The sequence below is a fragment of the Oncorhynchus mykiss genome, chromosome 6, assembly GCF_057628025.1.
Source record: "Oncorhynchus mykiss isolate SJ-2025 chromosome 6, ASM5762802v1, whole genome shotgun sequence".
Classification (NCBI taxonomy): Eukaryota; Metazoa; Chordata; class Actinopteri; order Salmoniformes; family Salmonidae; genus Oncorhynchus; species Oncorhynchus mykiss.
Window position 1 is genome coordinate 81,377,223 of NC_143027.1, and position 22,287 is coordinate 81,399,509.

Here is a 22,287-nt window from a genome sequence, read left to right on the forward strand (position 1 = left end):
ACTTGGATTACTTACCTCAAATTGGATGAGGAGTTCTTCTTCAATGAGTCGGACGCGAGGGATATACTACAGACACCCGACCAGGCCCAGATCCCTGTGATTAGCTGGAAAAGGAAACATAGGTTATGCGGAAAGAGATCAGGTTGCCTTGTGAGGATCAGGCGACGAATGGCTAATCTGCCCTTGTCTTCCTCAAGGTTTTACTCACCTGAGGTAGAGTATCTCATGATAAACTATAGACCACACTATCTACCTAGAGAGTTTCAATCTGTATTTTCTTTTGTAGCTGTCTACATACCACCACAGACCGAGACTGGCCCTGAAACTGGACTCAATGAGCTGTATTCCGCCATAAGCAAACAAGAAAATGCTCACCCAGAGGCGTTGCTCCTAGTGGCCGGGGACTTTAATGCAGGGAAACTTAAATCAGTTTTACCTCATTTCTATCAGCATGTTAAATGTGCAACCAGAGGGGAAAAAAAATTCCAGACCACCTTTACTCCACACACAGAGACGCATACAAAGCTCTCCCTTACCCTCCATTTGGCAAATCTGACCATAACTCTATCCTCCCGATTCCTGCTTACAAGCAAAAAGGAAAGTAGGAAGCAACAGTGATCAGATGAAGCAGATTCTAAACTACAGGACTGTTTTGCTAGCACAGACTGGAATATGTTCCGGGATTCTTCCGATGGCATTGAGGAGTACACCACATCAGTCACTGGCTTTATCAATAAGTGCATCGAGGACATCGTCCCCACAGTGACTGTACGTACATACCCCAACCAGAAGGCTTGGATTACAGGCAACATTCGCACTGAGCTAAAGGGTAGAGCTTCCGCTTTCAAGGAGCGGGACTCTAACCCGGAAGCTTAAAAAAATCTCGCTATGCCCTCCGGCGAACCATCAAACAGGCAAAGCGTCAATACAGGACTAAGATTGAATCGTACTACACCGGCTCCGACACTCGTCGGATGTGAATGGGCTTGCAAACTATTACAGGCTACAAAGGGAAGCACAGACGAGAGCTGCCCAGTGACACAAGCTTACCAGACAAGCTAAATAACTTCTATGCTCGCTTCGAGGCAAGGAATACTGAAACATGCATGAGAGCATCAGCTGTTCCGGACGACCGGACGACTTTAAACAGGTCAACATTCACAAGGCCGCTGGGCCAGACGGATAACCAGGACGTGTACTCCGAGCATGCGCTGACCAACTGGTAAGTGTCTTCACTGACATTTTCAACCTTTTTCAATGCTCGGTCCTCCTTTTCCTGTAGTCCACAATCATCTCCTTTGTCTTGATCACATTGAGGGAGAAGTTGTTGTCTTTGCACCACAAGGTCAGGTCGCTGACCTCCTCCCTATAATCTGTCTCATTGTTGTCGGTGATCACTGTTGTGTCATAAGAACACTTAATGATGGTGTTGGAGTCGTGCCTGGCCGTGCAGTCGTGAGTGAACAGGGAGTACAGGAGGGGACTGAGCATGCACGCCGGAGGGGCCCAATGTTGAGGATCAGTGTGGCAGATGTGTTGTTACCTACCCTTACCACCTGGGGACGGCCCGTCAGGAAGTCCAGGATCCAGTTGCAGAGGGAGGTGTTTAGTCCCAGGGTCCTTAGCTTAGTGATGAGCTTTGAGGGCACTATGATGTTGAACGCTGAGCTGTAGTCAATTAATAGCATTCTCACATAAGTGTGTAAGGTTGGTGTTGCCTATGCTGTCAAAGCAAAGCAATATTTCCAACGATCAGCTTCATGGAACAACCAACAGAGGGTGCAACAGGCAAGAGAGAGATTGTAAGATAGTGACAGAGAGGACGAGAAGAGAGAGAGTGTGTTGGAGAGAAAGTATGGAAGACAGAGTGACTGTGAGTGGGTGAGAGAGACAAACAGAAAGAGAGAGAGATGGGAGAGAGAAAGCGCACACAGCCAGGAGTTCTGGGCGAGGGAGGTGAACCGGTGTGGCCAGACAGAGAGACAGTCAGTCTGGGGGAGGGAGGGAGGGAAAGAGAGAAGGAGGGAGTAGGCAAGGCAGAGAGGGGACCACAAACAGGCCTCTATTCAGTCACACTCACAGGGCTAAACTGACGACAACCCACCCTGTTGGCAAATAGAAATGTACCATAATTTGATTATTCCTCATGACTCTAAGTCATACCTGTTTATACTGAACCAGCTGCCTCAGAAACAGTGAGTCGACTGAGACTGATGGGAGGTGAAAGAAGGCTTTTGTTGCCTCTACCTTGAATGTTTGGGAGACACTCCCAGATTGATCTTTGTTGTGTGTCAATCCTGTTAAACACTCTGACCTAAAAGACCATACCAATAAACTATCTATTTGAACATTCGTTTTTCACTGTTGAACATCCTCCGCACACAGAAAGTGAATGAAATCAAGAGAAAGTAACAAGTAAAGTATCTTTATTTGGCATGTTTTGGAACAAATGTTGAATACAGACATTGGAAGACAAACAGTTCATTTCAGGCACATTTGGGTACATTCTGTCGAGCTCCATAAGACTAGAACCTCTACACCTCTACTCATGATGTTCTCAGTGTGTGGTTTATTGGGCCTGTTCATGCACAGGGTCAGTCGCTCTCACGCAACCCACTGGACAAAGACGTCAGTTCAACATCTAGTTTTGACTGTCAACTAACGTGAACTCAAAGTAAAATCAACAAACATGCTAACCTTCTCATTGGATTTAGGATAAAAGTTAGGTGAAAAAAAGACAATTATACCTGAAATCCTTTACATTGATCACTTTTTGCAAATCCAATCAGTTTTCCACATTGATTCAATGTCATCACATAGATCTTTGCTGTTAAAATGACATGGAATCAATGTTGATTCAACCAGTTAGTGCCTAGTGGGAAACAGAAGAAAACAGGAGAAGTGTTCAGGTAACTGATCCCGTGCTCCATTTCAGAACATTTTGCTCCTGTTTTGTGCCTACAGTACACAACCCTAAACAGATGGCAGGGTCGGGGGAGTTGCAGGAGTGCTCTACACCAGTGTTTCTCAACCTCTGGTCCGTGGACCGGCACCTTTCCCAGGGATGTTGCTGACAGGTCCCTCAGGCGGTTAGTTGTCAAGGGGGTCATAGTTAGCCAATCACTGGTAGTAAAAGGTTGCTAAACACTGCTCTACGCCCCTTTGTCAAGTTGCTTCAGCTGCTTTGGAGACAATCATCCCTCAGCAATGCCAGGAGGCATTTATGTCCTTTTGATTCTATACACTAGACCTGGCATTGTGTTATTATCTTCTAAAAGCTCTTAATACTTTCAGCCCTGTAGGGGTACAGTAAAACATAATGGTGTGTGTAACTTTAAATGACACTTCTGTCATCGGAAGTTCCAGGTATAGAATTGCTTTAAGCCTGTTCTTTGTGGAACCTCTCCGTCATGTCTTTGATTGGTATATGGTTTATGATTGCAGGTGAAGCTTTTGGCCAGCAAGACATATGACGGTGTGTTGAAGGAGGAGGCACAGCCTCCTGTAAACATAAACAAGGAATGAAGCATCTATATCTTCATCAGATATAACAGCAGGTTATGCATACAATACAAAACTGAAGGACTACAAGCGATTAAAATGGCGATGGATCTGGAGTTTAAATAAATGTGTCCGCTGAGGTTTTTCTGTGAAACAAAACAGACAATGAAGAGAAACATTTGATCTGATAGCTATTGCAGTTGTTAATAAAACTGGTCCCATGGAGTTGCTATGCACTGCACAGCCTTGTGTGAGACGACGAAAGTGTCAAACCGACCAATGACATTCATCCGTTTGGTCCTGTTTAGGCCAACAACATTGTTGACAAACCATGGGGTCGATTCCGATTCAATTCCAATCCCCTCAGGAAATAAATACAGTGAACTTCAATGAATTCAATGAATTAACTGACTGAAATTTAAATGGAATTGACCCCAACCCTGTTGTTTTTTTACTCTATCGTGTCACTACTGAACCTGAGAGAGAAGTTGAGTCCTCTCTCTTTTATTTGAGAAGTTGAGTCCTCTTTCACTCTTATTTTAGGGCAGCCTCAGTAGATTGCCTCTCCAGTGTGGCAGGCAGAGATTCTAGCATTGCTGTGTATTATTCACATCAGGCACTCTGTCTCCCTTCTGCTCTAAACAACTGATGTAGGTTTGAAATACAGACGGACACAGTAGCCTGCTGTGTCGGCTTCGCTAGCTTTCTCTTTATGACTTAGAGATTAAATAAATAATATCTCCCTTATTATCCCCTCCCATAGCCATTTCCTGCAGTCAAATGACCTAGTGGCCTCATGGGTGGAATGTTATTCATATTTTTCATAATTAATAAGCATTTTTTTGAACACATTTTTTCTATGTCAGACGGTTTTGTTATATTTCAGTTTTCTGTGATGTATATAAAGTGTAATATTGGGATTCAAACTCAACATTTAATACATTTCAACTCTATATGTGACATGGTACAGGTGTCTTATTTCTTTTAAGCCCATAACCATGTGTGTGAGGTGTATACTTTTGTTTCAAAGTAGATTTATGTGACCCTGATTTAGCCCACTGCAGTAAAAGGTGAAAGCGATCGTTCACCCCAAAATCAAAACTCGTCAGACATTTTTATTCATTGAAGCGTAAAAGATTTCTCGGTTTGACACAACACCACTTTTGATGTATGAAGACATCTGACAATTATAAATATTGTTTTCCCCTTTAGCATCTAGTATTTTAAAGATAGGTGAGAATTTGGTGACTCATGAATGCTTGTTTGGTGGATACATGCACAAGATCTCATCCCCTTTACCTCATCTTGCTTATCATTGCAACAACCGGACATTGCTAGGCTAACATTGCTAGGCTAACATTGCTATGCTAACATTGCTAGGCTAACATTGCTATGCTAACATTGCTAGGCTAACAGCGCTCAAAAGTAACTCAATAGACTTTTTCTATCAAATTCACAGTCCTTCGTGGATTATTAGACCTATATGCATCTCCCATAGTGAGTGTATATTACGTAGGCACCTCCAGAATACAAACATACTTCTGACTGTCTAGTATCTCCTCATGGGTGAATTTCACCAAGCCTCTGCTTGGCTCATAGCAACGTGCCAAACCCCCACTAAATACCGGCTGGCCAGATTGGGTGTTTACCTCTGGGTGGTACAGTCTAACACACACTGTCTGGTTTGGCAAAGATCTAGAACAGACTAGAGAGTCTGATTGATGCACCGTCTATGAGTACATGCTCCGGGGTGAAGTTTCCCCTAGGTACAGAGTTAAGATCAGCTTCCTCTCCACCAACCCTAATCTTAACCATTAGTGGAGGAAAAGTAAAACTGACCCAAGATCAGTGTCTAGCGGAAACTTCACCCTACACCGTGTCTTCATAATCCAGTCTAGTTGGCGACATGGACAAAGCATTTTAGCAACAACTCACATCTTATCAACGGCATCACAATCCACCAAAACCAAAAATTATATTAATAATAACAATAAAACTCCAAACAATAAACAACTCTTATATATAATGAACATGTCATTATTTTGGGACAAGAATGACAAAAACATACAATTACATAATGGCTTAATTTATACTGTTTTTGAAATAGTCAGAGAGTGACAAACTGAAAAGACAATGTCACTGCTCTAAGTTGATTTGGTCTTATGTACAAGGTGGGTACTTCAAACATTCAAACCTCTTTAGTAAGTTAGAAAATGGCTTCTGTGTTCTGTAACTGTTCTTATAAAATAATTATCTTCAACAGATCTCCCTTAATCTTCCCTGCTTAGTGACGTTTGCTGCTGGTTGATTCTCCTCGCCTTCTGATTGATCTGCGCTGTATTCTGTTACTGGGGGAGGGCACTGCTGTTGGCAAGAGAAACAAACATTACCTTCATAGATTCATACATTACCTCCAATGATTCATACATTACCTTCAATGATTCATACATTACCTTCAATGATTCATACATTACCTTCAATGATTCATACATTACCTTCAATGATTCAAAAGTAATTTCATAGCATCAGACAAAATTACAATAATGCAAAGCTTCACTGAAAAATACAGTGCCATTTTCATCAACCTACAAGGAACCTCGATTACCACCTTTCTAACGATCATTTCAATAGCAGAGTTCTTAACGAGAATTGGAAGTGTGTCAATGTGGGACTAACCTACAGGTGTGTTTATAGAGTGTTGAAAGAGTAAAAGAGTGTGCACTACTCACCGCCCAGGCATTCCACCTGTGGCTTCTCCCACTGTCCGTCTGCCATGCAGCGCACCACAGGCAGGTGGCGCTGTAGGAGGCCTGGGTTACACTGGTAGCGGATGATGGACCCCACAGTATACTGCTCCCGCCTGCTGCCGAACATCGTGGCATTCTCCACCTCTGGCGGTGCCCCACAGTAGACTGGGGAACAATGATCAGTAAATCAATCAATCGACAAATCAATCAATCCATCAAATTACAACTGATGATATTTATTGGTAGCAATTTATTTTGAAGGGTACCTGCCTAACGAGTTTATAAAACATGAATGAGTTGTAACACCAACACAGGTATAAGATAACCACACATAATGATGGCGAAGGTACAGTAAAATTAGTTTTTAAGAAAACATTTACCAGTGCCCATCCAGACTCTAGAACACAATTCTTGAACCCTAACCCCTGACCCATACGTACCTGGGCCAGTCTTGCAGGTGAAGGGCAGGTGGTAGTTGCAGGGAACGTCGTTCCATTGGCCGTTCTCGTGCCAGATCATCACCACACAGTCTTCTCCAGAGTTAAAGTAGTTATCCGGCTGGTTCGGCCGCCAGTTCTCAAATTGCTGAGGGGAGTGGAGAGCAACATTGGTAGGAAGTTACAAAGATAATTTATGTTTCTGTTGGTTTCTTGTTTTCAATGTAGAAAACCCAGAAATCAGGAGAGTAAGTAAGTAGTCTATAGCATGCAGATCAGAATCTACAGATACAGTATGAACAGTGTATGAATCTACAGGTACATTATGAACAGTGTATTAATGTACAGGTACAGTATGAACAGAGTATTAATGTACAGGTACAGTATGAACAGAGTATTAATGTACAGGTACAGTATGAACAGAGTATTAATGTACAGGTACAGTATGAACAGTGTTTGAATGCTGTAGACTACAGTATGAAGAGTGTATTAATGTACAGGTACAGTATGAACAGTGTTTGAATGTACAGGTACAGTATGAACAGTGTATGAATGCAGTAGACTACAGTATGAAGAGTGTATTAATGTACAGGTACAGTATGAACAGTGTTTGAATGTACAGGTACAGTATGAACAGAGTATTAATGTACAGGTACAGTATGAACAGTGTTTGAATGCAGTAGACTACAGTATGAACAGTGTATGAATGTACAGGTACAGTATGAACAGTGTATGAATCTACAGGTACAGTATGAACAGTGTATGAATGTACAGGTACAGTATGAACAGTGTATGAATCTACAGGTACAGTATGAACAGTGTATGAATGTACAGGTACAGTATGAACAGTGTATGAATCTACAGGTACAGTATGAACAGTGTATGAATCTACAGGTACAGTATGAACAGTGTATGAATCTACAGGTACAGTATGAACAGTGTATGAATGTACAGGTACAGTATGAACAGTGTATGAATCTACAGGTACAGTATGAACAGTGTATGAATGTACAGGTACAGTATGAACAGTGTATGAATCTACAGGTACAGTATGAACAGTGTATGAATCTACAGGTACAGTATGAACAGTGTATGAATGTACAGGTACAGTATGAACAGTGTATGAATCTACAGGTACAGTATGAACAGTGTTTGAATGTGGTAGGCAACAGTCGGTGATCTGGTGGTCCCGGGAAAGGAAATGTTGGGAACCACTGGGGGAGAGCACTCTGAGTGGGGACTAAGTTCTGTGCTAACCCACTTTCTCTGTACTGTGTCTGTCTGCCTGACTCACCAGTGGTGTGCCGTCTATCCAGCGGAAGTCATTCTCCACTGTCTTGTCATTGAGCCCAATCCACTGGTAGTCCTGGCCGTTGGCTGGAGGGGGGGAAAGAGTGAAGGGTTACTCACTCACTCACTCACTCACTCACTCACTCACTCACTCACTCACTCACTCACACACACACACACACACACACAGGCCTTTACTCACAGTTGACAAAGTGCTGTTCCTCTGGGGTGATGATGCTGACCAGGTGAGCGCTGAGGTCTCGGCAGCGCTGCTCGGCATCCAGCCAGGTCTCTCTCTCGGGGAAGTGCAGGTAACAGTTGCCCTGAAACTTAGTCCACCCCTCCTCACAATCCTGCTCGTCTGTGTCGTCAACAGCAGGGGGTGATAATGAGACAGAGGCTACCAGACCCCGGAGAAGCCCGGTTTATTTTTCCAGGCCATTTTTCTATGCTCCATTATTAGTCCAACTATAATCATTGATTTCCTTCAGTCCAACCTATGGTGTGATAAATATTACTGCGCATTGGTGAAAATACTGCATTTACCAGGACCTATTAACTATCAACTTGATTCACTGCTTGAGAAGATTGGCAACACTATTTGAGGGATATGACATTTTTTGGAATGGGTGAAACATCCATCAAGCATCCATTTAACCCACAACTACGGGGTTTGGTGACGTGCAGAAAATGGTTCTTTCTATAATGCATTTGTGTTTTAAAAATTAAAGCACAAACAAAAAACACCTGGAAAATTAGCACACGGGGTCTCTTGGGTAGTCTTTAACTAAATAATAATTGGTTGTGATACTTTAAATATACAACAAATCATTTAACAAGTCAGCCTAGTGAGTATCTCCCAACAGTTAATGAGAGTTTCTGTAGTGAGTCTCTCCCAACAGTTAATGAGAGTTTCTGTAGTGAGTCTCTCCCAACAGTTAATGAGAGTTGCTGTAGGGAAATGTACTCTGTATACTTGTTTACAGAACATGGTGAATACCTTTTTCCCCTTCACTGTAACGTTCAAGGCTTCATTCATTCCTTCACCACACCTACATGACTAAAACAATTTCACAAAATGGCTACTTCAGCTACTTCTGTACACCTGCTTGCTAGGAGCAGCAACATAACTACACACTAAGAAAATAAGGTTCCTCAAGGGTTCTTTGGGAAGGATGATGGTTCTATGTGGAACCATAATGACTCAAAGAACCATTTGAGCCCTTCAATGGTTCTTTGCAGTTTTGTGAAAATTAAAATGTATTCATTAGAATATTTTGGGGCGTGGTTTGCGCATAGCTTTTTGTACAAACGTGAGTGAGTGTCATTCCAGTTGATCTAATCTGTTGTGTTATGCTATTACATGTTAAATATGACTATGGCCAGTGACAGTGTCTTGTAAAAGACAATGACCGTGTGTCAATTGAGAACATTTGACTACTTACTAAATCAGTGGTTGTCAATTCTCTCCTTAGTGACTCCCAGAGCTAGCACACCTACCTCAACGTGTCAGCTAAAACAATAATAACGCAGAAGGAATTTCAACAATATAATAAAACAACATGTATGGTTCTTCAAAAGGATCTACAAAGAACCTTTTAGACTAACAAAGGTTCTTTAGAGAACTATTCTCCATCAAGGTCCTATAAAGAACCATAAAAATGGGGTTCTATGTGGCCCCAAAAAGGCGGTTTAACCATAGCGGAACCCTTTATTGGTGCTATATAGATCCTTTATAGAACCTTGGGAAAAGTTTTTTTATAGCACCATAAAGGTTCCATTTAGAACCTTATGAGCATGGTTTTTTATAGAACCTTCAAAAAAAGGTTATATATAGCACCAAAAAGGGATCCACTATGGTTGCAAGCCAAATAACCCTTATTTGGCATTATACAGAACTTCTTGTTTTGTGTGTAGACCTGGCTGAGAAAATCCACACACCATATATAAGCACAGTCCTGAGTAAAGGACAGGGAGAAGTATGATGACATTGCCCCTAGACTACGGATGCCCCTATACCCCTTTACACCCGCGGATCAGTCAGGGTCTTAACTTACTGTTGACACTTAGAATACACAAGGTGCGCTTCCCGGGTGGCGCAGTGGTCTAAGGCTGTGCCACCAGAGATTCTGGGTTCGACCCCAGGCTCTGTCGTGACCGGGAGGCCCATGGGGCATTGCACAATTGGCCCAGTGTCATCGAGGCTAGGGAGGGCTTGGCTGGCAGGCGCACTAGCGACTCCTGTGGTGGGCTGGGCGCAGTGCACGCTGACCGGGTCGCCAGGTGTATGGTGTTTCCTCCGACACATTGGTGCGGCTGGCTTCCGGGTTGGATGTGCATTGTGTCAAGAAGCAGTGCGGCTTGGTTGGGTTGTGTTTCCGAGGACGCATGGCTCTCGACCTTCGCCTCTCCCGAGTCCGTACGTGAGTTGCAGCGATGAGACAAGACTGTAACTACCAATTGGATACCACGAAATTGGGGAGAAATAAAGGGGTAAAAAAATAAAAAATAAAATAATACACAAGGTGCCATTTCTGCATGTGGCTGTGCAGCAACAGTGTCATTCACTGACAGTTACTCAATTAGCCCGTGTCAGACAAACCATTTTATTGGTCAATTAATCCAGCCAGCTATCTAAACTTGTAGTAATCATAGTTGAATTACAGACCGAGGCTCCCCCATTGATTTTGTTAGTCACTCTCACTGAAATATCATATTAAAAACTGCAAAGATTTCTCTCTACCCTATGGCAAAATGTGTACAATTGCAGGAAAGTTGCTGTAAAACTGCTAATTAGTCTCTCCGCCCCATGGCAAAAGGCACAGAATTTCAGCAAACTTGCTTTAAAACTACAACATTTTCTATACACCCCATAGCAAAATGTGTAGACTTGCAGGAAATGAATTGTAGATTTTTTTTTAATGATCTCCTCTGTCAAGAAGGGGGCCGCTAAAATGTTTGCTCACAAGGATCTAATGTCAGTTTTGCGTTTTTACCCCTAATGGTAAGGTTTTGGCAAAAGGAAAGCTGATCCTAGATCTGTGCCTACAATCAACTTATTCTGGAGCAGACAGAAGAATTCACTGCCACACCTGGGTCACGTTCAGCATGCACAAAACAGGAGAAAACGTTTTTGAAATATGGGAAGTATACCCAAACTTGGCTGATGATAACCCTAATTGGGGTTTTCCATTTAAAAACGTTTTCGGCCATTTGTCCTCCTGAACGCAGCCCTGCTATGATGCAAGCTGCCAGCGATAACAGTTTCCTTTGCATCCTTATCACTCCTGTTGTTTTTGAGAGGTTGTTGTTGGTTAGTAAACATTAGCTGAAGCCGACCTCGTACCAATCTCGCAGCGGTCCCCTCCGTAGCTGGGCAGGCATAAGCATTTGTAAGAGTCTGCATTTTCCACACAGGTGGCTCCATTGGCACAAGGGTTGGAATGGCACACATCAACCTCTGCAAAAAAGGGGGGGGCGGGGTGAGACTGGTGCCTCAGGGGGTAAAGGGGCAGTTGCTTTGGCAGGGGGGTGCTGGGTAACAACATCTTGGAAGTCATGGAATCGGAACAGTCTGAGATGCTGCAACATGGTGATTCAGACTCCAGCCTTACTGTGTCAGATCATCATTGAAAGGAAGATGAATAATCATCTCAATGATGTTCACTCCTGTACATGTTAACCTTTCTTTAGACCACAATATTTGACTACTTTTTTTCATAAATGTTGAACTTCTGATTCATACACTTTAGAAGAAAGATACTTGATCATATAAATGTATTAAGATCTGAAGTAAGGTTAAGTCTGGATCAGCTACTTGTTGGGTGGCAGACTCATAGAAATAGAATGACTAGATGAGAGTAATTCTAATTCTTTGGGCAGCTTTGTGTTCAGATTCATATAGGCAGAAGTTCCAAGTATGTACCCAGCATGTACCCAGTATGCACCAGGATGTTGGTAGGTGTACCAGGGGTTAGCAGGCATGCAGTAGGAAAGAGAATAGAACCAGCAGACAAATCTGTCTGAAATGGCATCATTATGACGTCCTTTCAACCGGTTTTGCCAGTTGGGTAGGCTTACTGTAGCCTAGGCAACAGCAGAACAAAAACAACACAGGATGGAGTGAATCATGATCAAGAAGTATGGTGGAGAGATCCTGAGACCTCGAGGCAAGGACACGATACACACATACACGCCAAAGACCCTGCGACTGTCTGACAAACACGAATGAGAGACCCAAAACCAGGTGCAGGCAAAACAGGAGAAAACATCACACTACAACACAAAATATACAGTGCATCAAGACAGGAAAAAGTGGGAACAAAATGCATTGTTAGTGTTAGTGAATCACATCTAAAAATATAACAAATACAGCCTACAGAATATTGCTAAATGTCTGAATATGTACAGTATCAGATAGTAGCATCGGGACAGAGGGTTGCAAAATTCCAGGAACTTTCAATAAATTCCCTGGTTTCCCAGAAATCCTGGTCGGAGGATTCTGGTTTTCCTGCTTATTCCCTTCTGATTCTGGGATTCCTCCAAACAGGATTTCAGGAAAACCATTCCTGGAATTTCGCAACCCTAATCAAACCAGAGGGACCGATGTCCAGGCATACAGTAGAGAGATGAGAAAAGCATTGTTAGAAACTTTCTTTACTAAAGTGTGTTACTTTCCAGTAAAACATTTACAACACTTCTGAGGGCGTCAGAATGGATCAGAAAGAGAGATGTGCAGAGAGTTAGGAACGAAGACCTTGCTAGGAACGAAGGAACGACGACGTCTTATGAGAGATAATGATACCCCTGCATCAGGACTCACCATACTGGCACCCTTCTCCCACTTTCCCGGGCGGACACTTGCACAACCCAACACCATCCTCCACTGAGCATGACCCAGCACCACACGGGTTAGGGTCACATGGGTTAGGGATACCTAAGCATGAATACAATTAGGATGAATATAATACAGTGTGTACCTTAGCACCAAAATGGCACCATACTCCCTATTTAGTGCACTATATAGGGAATAGGGTGACCTTTCTGATTGGCCTGTTCAATAAAAACACCATGCCACTTTAAATCATTTAAATAAGTCTGTTGGCTCTACAACGTAACAGCCAAACAAATATTATTTTAACTGTCCATAGCAATGAACATGGAGTCGACTGAAAGTGTACTGACTCACCCTCCTCTGAGGATGGCTCCTCCATGACGGCAGGGGTCTGCAGGGAGATGGCTGGGGCAGCCAATCCGGCAGGAGCAAGGTCGGGGGCAAAGGTCACGTAAAACTCGCTGGTGGTCTCCCCCAGCTCAGCCCTGCCAGCCATGGCCTCCTCTGGCCCTTCTGTGCCCTCCATAAGCTCCCTGTTGCTGGGCGGAGAGGACAGCACCACAGGGAGCAGATCTCCAGAGTGTGCCCCAGATGAGACACCGCTGGTTGGGTGGTCAGCACCGCTCCATGTGCGGGACCCACTTCCCTGCCCGCTGAACTGCACTGGCCCAGCCCCCAGCTCCATGGAAACCGTGGTCGCCTTGGAAACCTCTGTCATGAAGTCATTAGTCAGGAAGGTGACAGCGCTGTCCCCCTCATCGGTGGTGGAGGATCTGGAGATTCCAGACATGTCCCCGGATGGGAAGCCCGACGTTCCGAACCCTGATGCGTATCCACCTCTTCCCGCTCCGTATCCGTAGTAGAGAGACCCCGAGGCCTCCTGTTCCCCTGAGGCTGACCCTGTGAGGTCAGTAAACCCTGACCCCAAGAAGGTCACACCCGGGAAGGACCCTGAGCCACTGCTGCCCGAGTCCGAACCGCTGTTATCACCACTTCTGGAGCCGTAGTGGAGAGACCCCGAGGCCTCCTGTTCCCCTGAGGCTGACCCCGTAAGGTCAGTAAACCCTGACCCCAAGAAGGTCACACCCGGGAAGAACCCTGAGCCGCTGCTGCCCGAGGCCGAACCGCTGATATCACCACTTCCGGAGCTGTAGTGGAGAGACCCCGAGGCCTCCTGTTCTCCTGAGGCTGACCCCGTGAGGTCGGTAAACCCTGACCCCAAGAAGGTCACACCCGGGAAGGACCCTGAGCCACTGCTGCCCGAGTCCGAACCGCTGTTATCACCACTTTTGGAGCCGTAGTGGAGAGACCCCGAGGCCTCCTGTTCCCCTGAGGCTGACCCCGTAAGGTCAGTAAACCCTGACCCCAAGAAGGTCACACCCGGGAAGAACCCTGAGCCGCTGCTGCCCGAGGCCGAACCGCTGATATCACCACTTCCGGAGCCGAAGTGGAGAGACCCCGAGGCCTCCTGTTCCCCTGAGGCTGACCCTGTGAGGTCGGGAAACCCTGACCCCAACAAGGTCACACTCGGGAAGAACCCTGAGCCACTGCTGCCAGATCCGGAGCCGCTGAATTCCAGGCCCCCTCCACCCAGCTCCTTCTCTTTGTGTGTGTGAGAGGTGGAAACCTCCACCAGTTTACCATCGATCAGCAGGACCTGAGTGTCTCCGCTTCCTGACTCCTCTCCCGAATGACTACCAGAGCCTCCTGAGGGAAAGAATCCTGAGGGAAATCCGGAATACTCCTCACTGGAACTAGAGCTGGAGCCGGACGACATTCCAGACAACTCCCCACTTTCCCCAGAGCTGCTGGAGCTGTCAGACGAAGAGCCGCTCTCCTCAGAACTGACACCGGAGCCACTTCCCGATCCCGACAGGAACCCACTGCCACTGAACATTCCCAATCCCATTTCCGTGGGGAAGGTGAGGATCCCAGTGATTCCCTCTCCAGCCTCCTGAGGACCCCCAGAGCCCAAACCGGATAAAACGCTGCCACTCCCTGAAGAGAAGGTGACCGTTATTCCCTCTCCAGCCTCCTGAGGACCCCCAGAGCCGAAACCGGATAAAACGCTGCCACTCCCTGAAGAGAAGGTGACCGTTATTCCCTCTCCAGCCTCCTGAGGACCCGCAGAGCCCAAACCGGATAAAACACTGCCCCTCCCTGAAGTGACCGTTATTCCCGATCCGTCTCCACTCAGCCCCGAGCCGAACGCATCTCCACTACTCAGACCAGATGATCCGCTGGGAATCTCTGCGCTTCCGCTGCCTGAAAGATCACCTGACCCGGACAGATCCCCGGAATGAGGCAGTTCACCGGAGTGATCACCAGAGAGATCTCCGGAGGATCCACTCGCCCCAGAGGCCCCGGAACCAGAGCCTGAGGACTCCACAGAGATGGGAGGAGTGATGGAAGGCAGGACTGTGGAGAGAGAGTGAGAGTCAGAGAGAGACACAGAGAGCGAGAGAGAAAGAAAGAAAAGTGATTTACATATTTCAGTAATGTATATACAGTGTATATTTATAGTGTAGAATTCCATAAAATGCTTATTAAAGGCAAGTGAAGTGACTATGGCTCTTACCAGGCCTCAGCAAATCAGTGATGGATGTGAGGTTAACCAAAGCCTCTTCTATCTCTGTGATGTTCAATCCAGTTTCATTGGCGACAAACAAGATGTCCACTACAGGAAACAAAAATATCTTAGTGAGTGAGTGAGTGAGTGACTGAGTGAGTGACTGAGTGAGTGGGTGGGTGGGTGAGTGAGTGAGTGAGAGAAGGTGAGTGAGTGACCATGCAAGCGAACAACTGAGTGAGAGTGAATGATAATGCGAGCGAGTGAAGACGGAGTGAGAGGGTGAGTGAGTGATAGAATGAGTGAAGGAGTGAGTGAGAGAGTGGGTGAGTGGGTGAGTGAGTGAGTGAGAGAGTGGGTGGGTGGGTGAGTGAGTGAGTGAGTGAGTGAGTGAGTGAGTGAGTGAGTGAGTGAGTGAGTGAGTGAGTGAGTGACCATGCAAGCGAACAAGTGAGTGAGAGTGAAGGATAATGTGAGCGAGTGAAAACTGAGTGAGAGGGTGAGTGAGTGATATAATGAGTGAAGGAGTGAGTGAGAGAGTGGGTGAGTGGGTTGGTGGGTGAGTGAGTGAGTGAGTGAGAGAGTGGGTGAGTGGGTGGGTGGGTGGGTGAGTAGGTGGGTGAGTGGGTGACTGGGTGAGTAGGTGGGTGGGTGGGTGGGTGATTGAGTGAGTGAGTGGGTGGGTGGGTGATTGAGAGATGACACATTATTCTATTACATTCCTGTGTCTATCCAAGACCAACGTACAGTTTTGATTGCGTTTTAGCCTGAATATTTTTTTGATGTTGAAATAAAGTGGAAACAACATGACTTACAGTGGGGAGACCAAGTATTTGATACACTGCCGATTTTGCAGGTTTTCCTACTTACAAAGCATGTAGAGGTCTGTAATTCTTTATCATAGGTACACTTCAACTGTGAAAGACGGAATAAAAAATCCAGAAAAACTTGTATGATTTTTAAGTAATTAATTTGCATTTTATTGCATGACATAAGTATTTGATATATCAGAAAAGCATAACTTAATATTTGGTACAGAAACCTTTGTTTGCAATTACAGAGATCATACGTTTCCTGTAGTTCTTGACCAGGTTTGCACAAACTGCAGCAGGGATTTTGGCCCACTCCTCCATACAGACCTTCTCCAGATCCTTCAGGTTTCGGGGCTGTCGCTGGGCAATACGGACTTTCAGCTCCCTCCAAAGATTTTCTATTGGGTTCAGGTCTGGAGACTGGCTAGGCCACTCCAGGACCTTGAAATGCTTCTTACGGAGCCACTCCTTAGTTGCCCTGGCTGTGTGTTTCGGGTTGTTGTCATGCTGGAAGACCCAGCCACGACCCATCTTCAATGCTCCTTGTTGGCCAAGATCTCGCGATACATGGCCCCATCCATCCTCCCCTCAATACGGTGCAGTCGTCCTGTCCCCTTTGCAGAAAAGCATCCCCAAAGAATGATGTTTCCACCTCCATGCTTCACGGTTGGGATGGTGTTCTTGGGGTTGTACTCATCCTTCTTCTTCCTCCAAACACAGCGAGTGGAGTTTAGACCAAAAACCTCTATTTTTGTCTCATCAGACCACATGACCTTCTCCCATTCCTCCTCTGGATCATCCAGATGGTCATTGGCAAACTTCAGATGGGCCTGGACATGCGCTGGCTTGAGCAGGGGGACCTTGCGTGCGCTGCAGGATTTTAATCCATGACGGCGTAGTGTGTTACTAATGGTTTTCTTTGAGACTGTGGTCCCAGCTCTCTTCAGGTCATTGACCAGGTCCTGCCGTGTAGTTCTGGGCTGATCCCTCACCTTCCTCATGATCATTGATGCCCCACGAGGTGAGATCTTGTATGGAGCCCCAGACCGAGGGTGATTGACCGTCATCTTGAACTTCTTCCATTTTCTAATAATTGCGCCAACAGTTGTTGCCTTCTCACCAAGCTGCTTGCCTATTGTCCTGTAGCCCATCCCAGCCTTGTGCAGGTCTACAATTTTATATCTGATGCCCTTACACAGCCCTCTGGTCTTGGCCATTGTGGAGAGGTTGGAGTCTGTTTGATTGAGTGTGTGGACAGGTGTCTTTTATACAGGTAATGAGTTCAAACAGGTGCAGTTAATACAGGTAATGAGTGGAGAACAGGTGGGCTTCTTAAAGAATACTAACAGGTCTGTGAGAGATGGAATTCTTACAGGTTGGTAGGTGATCAAATACTTATGTCATGCAATAAAATGCAAATTAATTACTTAAAAATCATACAATGTGATTTTCTGGATTTTTGTTTTAGATTCCGTCTTTCACAGTTGAAGTGTACCTATGATAAAAATTACAGACCTCTACATGCTTTGCAAGTAGGAAAACCTGCAAAATCGGCAGTGTATCAAATACTTGTTCTCCCCACTGTATGATTCAACACATTTCAGTCCAAACCTTTGAAGCAGTAGGCGTCATATCTGGAATACAGGTCTGGGTATCCCGTCTGGTTGTTGTGGGTGTATACTGTGTACACCCCTGCCTTCCCTGCACCACACGCCGCCCGGGGGTTGGTGATGGGGTACCGGACACTCCGGTCGATTAGCCAACCTGCGCAGCAATTATCCAAGCCTTGTCTCCAGGCGGCGTAGAGCTGGCCAGTAGAGGCCAGGGTAGCGTTCAGCTCCTGACAGTGAGACAGAGCACCGTCATAGGTGAAGCCATCACTGGAGCCAGCATGGAACACATCACCTAGAGAAGAGAGGACAGTCAGGTTAAGGGATGAGAGGATGGTGAGAAGAGGACAGTCAGGTTAACGGATGAGAGGATGGTGAGAAGAGGACAGTCAGGTTAAGGGATGAGAGGATGGTGAGAAGATAAGACAGTCAGGTTAAGGGATGAGAGGATGGTGAGAAGAGGACAGTCGGGTTAAGGGATGAGAGGATGGTGAAGAGGACAGTCAGGTTAAGGGATGAGAGGATGAAGAGAAGAGGACAGTCAGGTTAAGGGATGAGAGGATGGTGAGAAGAGGACAGTCAGGTTAAGGGATGAGAGGATGGTGAGAAGAGGACAGTCAGGTTAAGGGATGAGAGGATGAAGAGAAGAGAAGACAGTCAGGTTAAGGGATGAGAGGATGGTGACAAGAGAAGAGAAGACAGTCAGGTTAAGGGATGAGAGGATGAAGAGAAGAGAAGACAGTCAGGTTAAGGGATGAGAGGATGAAGAGAAGAGAAGACAGTCAGGTTAAGGGATGAGAGGATGGTGACAAGAGAAGAGAAGACAGTCAGGTTAAGGGATGAGAGGATGGTGAGAAGAGAAGACAGTCGGGTTAAGGGATGAAAGGATGGTGAAGAGGACAGTCAGGTTAAGGGATGAGAGGATGAAGAGAAGAGAAGAGAAGAGGACAGTCAGGTTAAGGGATGAGAGGATGGTGAGAAGAGAAGAGAAGAGAGGACGTGGACAGTCGAGTCAGTGCTCAAAACAACTCCCACAGCGATGTGGTTTGTGATAAGTCAAACCTCTTTTTCAATTGCCATTAATTTCCCACATAGTTAAGACAGTGTAAATATAATAAACTAGCCCAACCTCTTGACTTATCTTTAAAGACTACTACTGCAATAGACAGACAAGAAATAGACACAAGGTATGACATCTATGGGTTACAAAGTGATTCAAGAGCAATTTGAGTGAACAAAACCTAGTGTGTTTTCTCACCCCTGAGTCTGTCCACGTAGCAGTACACATCGTAGTGTTCGTCAGCGGGCCTCAGTCCATAGGTCCTCACTCCTGGTAAAGTCTCCAGATCCCCAGAGCACTTCTCCAGAGGAGACACGATGGGATACCTGTGCATGAAAACAACCTTTATTCACGGCCATGAATGGGAGTATAATGAAGAAGAAGATGGTTGTACTGATGGTAAGGAACAGTGACAAGGACTAGAAACAAGTACAGTATCTGTATGTGGTACAGGTGGCCGCCGGCTGGCAGCACCTTCATTGGGGAGGATGGCTCATAGTAATGGCTGGAATGGAATAAATGGAATGGAATGGTACAAATCAAACACATTTTTGATACCACTCCATTGAGTCCATTCCAGCCATTATTACAAGCCATCTTCCCCTCATCAGCCTCCTGTAGTTAGTGTGTGTGTGTGTGTGTGTGTGTGTGTGTGTGTGTGTGTGTGTGTGTGTGTGTGTGTGTGTGTGTGTGTGTGTGTGTGTGTGTATGCATGTATTAATCTGTCTGTAGTTCTGTCTTTAAATATGTTTGTGTGCCCATGTATACAGACAAGTGTGTGTGTGTCTTCCTGCCTACCTGACGGTCTGATCCAGAAGCCAGCCTGCATCACACTGGTTGAGGCCGGCCTCATAGGCAGCCTGGAGCTGCTCTGGGGTGGCGATGGAGGCTCCAACACTCTGACAGGCCAGCTGGGCCTCCACGTAGGTGAAGGCATAGCGACTAGATCCAGCACGGTAGTGAAACACCACGCCTACAGATGGAGAGGTAATGATGCTGATATAATGTGGTTGATCTCATGCACCAAACACATTAATCACCACAGTGTGTTTTTATTCACAGTTTGTAATCATTCAGATTTTTTGATCAATTATTTGTTGTGTTCTTCAGAGAGTGCCGTAAAAACGACGTTGCAAATATCCTCTCACAGTCAACCAATAAAGCTTGCTGGTCTCCTCAGCAATGACTGCAATTCTTCTCTTTCCATTTCAACATGAAACACTCAGTAGTATTGAAAGTAGGGCTTGTACACTCAGTTGTTCCAGAAACAACTTTCCCAACACAGGGTCCCATGAAAAGTGACTAAGTTTGCTATTTACAGTCAAACCTAGCAGATATCCAGTCACTGACCTGTAGCAGAAAATACATATCCTGATCTGCTCACTTCGTCGATCTCACTCCCCACATCCGGCCTGGCCGTTACTCTCCCCACCACATCCACAACCAACTCTGTCACACTGGGCGGCTGTGGCAGGGGCAGCTCGGTGACACTGGGCGGCTGTGGTAGGGGCAGCTCGGTGACACTGGGCGGCTGTGGCAGCTCGGTGACACTGGGCGGCTGTGGCAGGGGCAGCTCGGTGACACTGGGCGGCTGTGGCAGGGGCAGCTCGGTGACACTGGGCGGCTGTGGCAGCTCGGTGACACTGGGCGGCTGTGGCAGCTCGGTGACACTGGGCGGCTGTGGCAGGGGCAACTCAGTGCCGAAGGTGAAGTCCACACTAGTGGGTTTCTGGGTGGCCAGGTCCTCGCCCAGCGCCTCGCTCTCTGTGGTCATGTTCCTGAAGAACACCTCGGGAGGACCCTGGGTCACCGTGGCAACGCTCAACACGCCGCTGCCCGCCTCGGTGGGCACCACCATGCCTGAGCCCTCCTCGTCCGTTTCTAGAGGAGACAGAAGAAAGGGTTCAGGCACGTGATTGTTGGGAACGGTTTCCAAAAGGAAACATGTGGTGAGAATGGTTGTTTACTGTTTCACTTAACACTGTTGTGATCCTGAACAAATTCAGCCATTTGACAAATATGAAACAATTAAACGCTTAAAAATATGACATAAATATGACACTAAAACGCACGCACACACACACACACACTTACAAATATGACACTAAAACGCACGCACACACACACACACACACTTACAAATATGACACTAAAACGCACACACACACGCTTACAAATATGACACTAAAACGGGCACACACACACGCTAACAAATATGACACTAAAACACACACACACGCTAACAAATATGACACTAAAAGGCACGCACACACACACACACACACTTACAAATATGACACTAAAACGCACGCACACACACACACACTTACAAATATGACACTAAAACGCACGCACACACACACACGCTTACAAATATGACACTAAAACGGGCACACACACACGCTAACAAATATGACACTAAAACACACACACACGCTAACAAATATGACACTAAAACGCACACACACGCTTACAAATATGACACTAAAACACACACACACGCTAACAAATATGACACTAAAACACACACACATGCTAACAAATATGACACAAAACACACACACACACTAACAAATATGACACTAAAACACACACGCTTACAAATATGACACTAAAACACACACACACGCTTACAAATATGACACTAAAACACACACACACGCTAACAAATATGACACTAAAACACACACACACACTAACAAATATGACACTAAAACACACACACACGCTAACAAATATGACACAAAACACACACACACACTAACAAATATGACACTAAAACACTTACCAATATGAAACATTAAATAATCTTGTGTCGGTAGGTTCATTCCAATGATAACACATTCCAGTCTATGGTTGATTCACAGTGTAACCTATTCTGGTTCTAGATCTGTTTGTGCTATATAGCCAACTCCTATAGGAGATGCCAAGACGACACAAACAGATCTGGGACCAGGCTAAATGCAACCTACCTGTGTAGCAGTAGGCATCATACCGGGATTCGGGGAGGGGGTACCCCGTCTGGTTGACGTGGAGGTACACGGTCCGTACCCCCAGCAGACCCCCTCCGCACTGCGGCCTCCGGACATTGATGGGGTAGCGGACGCTCCTGTCTCCTAGCCAGCCTGCATTGCACACATCCAGACCAGCCTGCCAGGCCAGGTACAGCTGTCCTGTGGTGGCCAACAGGGCCCCCTGCTTACTACACTGTTCCTCAGCCTCAGAGTAGGTGAACTTAGCCACAGAGCCAGAGTAGAACACACTGCCTGGGAGAGGAGAGTACAGGGGAGGATGGACGTAAGATAGTGTTCATGTTCAGTGTTACTTGAGGTTGATAGTTGTGTAGTTAAGAATATTTGAGTCAATGTAACTCATTTCATTGATTAAGGCAATCCACATTAATCACAATTAAAATGTTCACAATTTT

At 45.7% G+C, this 22,287-nt stretch overlaps 1 protein-coding gene across 4 annotated transcripts in view; it reads right to left on the reverse strand.

Annotated features, from left to right (window-relative positions):
* Nucleotides 1-4,605: 4,605 nt before the first annotated feature.
* Nucleotides 4,606-22,287, reverse strand: part of LOC110506145 (aggrecan core protein) — a 30,287-nt gene continuing 12,605 nt past the window's right edge. Inside the window, exons 7-20 of one of the 4 annotated variants that reach the window (XM_090239041.1) lie at nt 21,833-22,126; nt 20,211-20,741; nt 19,659-19,833; nt 19,059-19,186; nt 17,802-18,095; nt 15,388-15,486; nt 13,164-15,227; nt 12,798-12,911; nt 11,322-11,435; nt 8,178-8,336; nt 7,980-8,062; nt 6,689-6,833; nt 6,231-6,413; nt 4,606-5,862 (exon numbers count right to left, since the gene is read on the reverse strand). In XM_090239041.1, coding sequence (XP_090095167.1) covers nt 5,786-5,862; nt 6,231-6,413; nt 6,689-6,833; nt 7,980-8,062; nt 8,178-8,336; nt 11,322-11,435; nt 12,798-12,911; nt 13,164-15,227; nt 15,388-15,486; nt 17,802-18,095; nt 19,059-19,186; nt 19,659-19,833; nt 20,211-20,741; nt 21,833-22,126 — 4,460 coding nt within the window. In that variant the 3' untranslated portion in view covers nt 4,606-5,785. Of the gene's footprint in view, nt 5,866-6,230; nt 6,414-6,688; nt 6,834-7,979; nt 8,063-8,177; nt 8,337-11,321; nt 11,436-12,797; nt 12,912-13,163; nt 15,228-15,387; nt 15,487-17,801; nt 18,096-19,058; nt 19,187-19,658; nt 19,834-20,210; nt 20,742-21,832; nt 22,127-22,287 lie in introns of all 4 variants that reach the window. The other 3 variants (XM_090239040.1, XM_090239043.1, XM_090239042.1) reach the window with 3 other exon arrangements.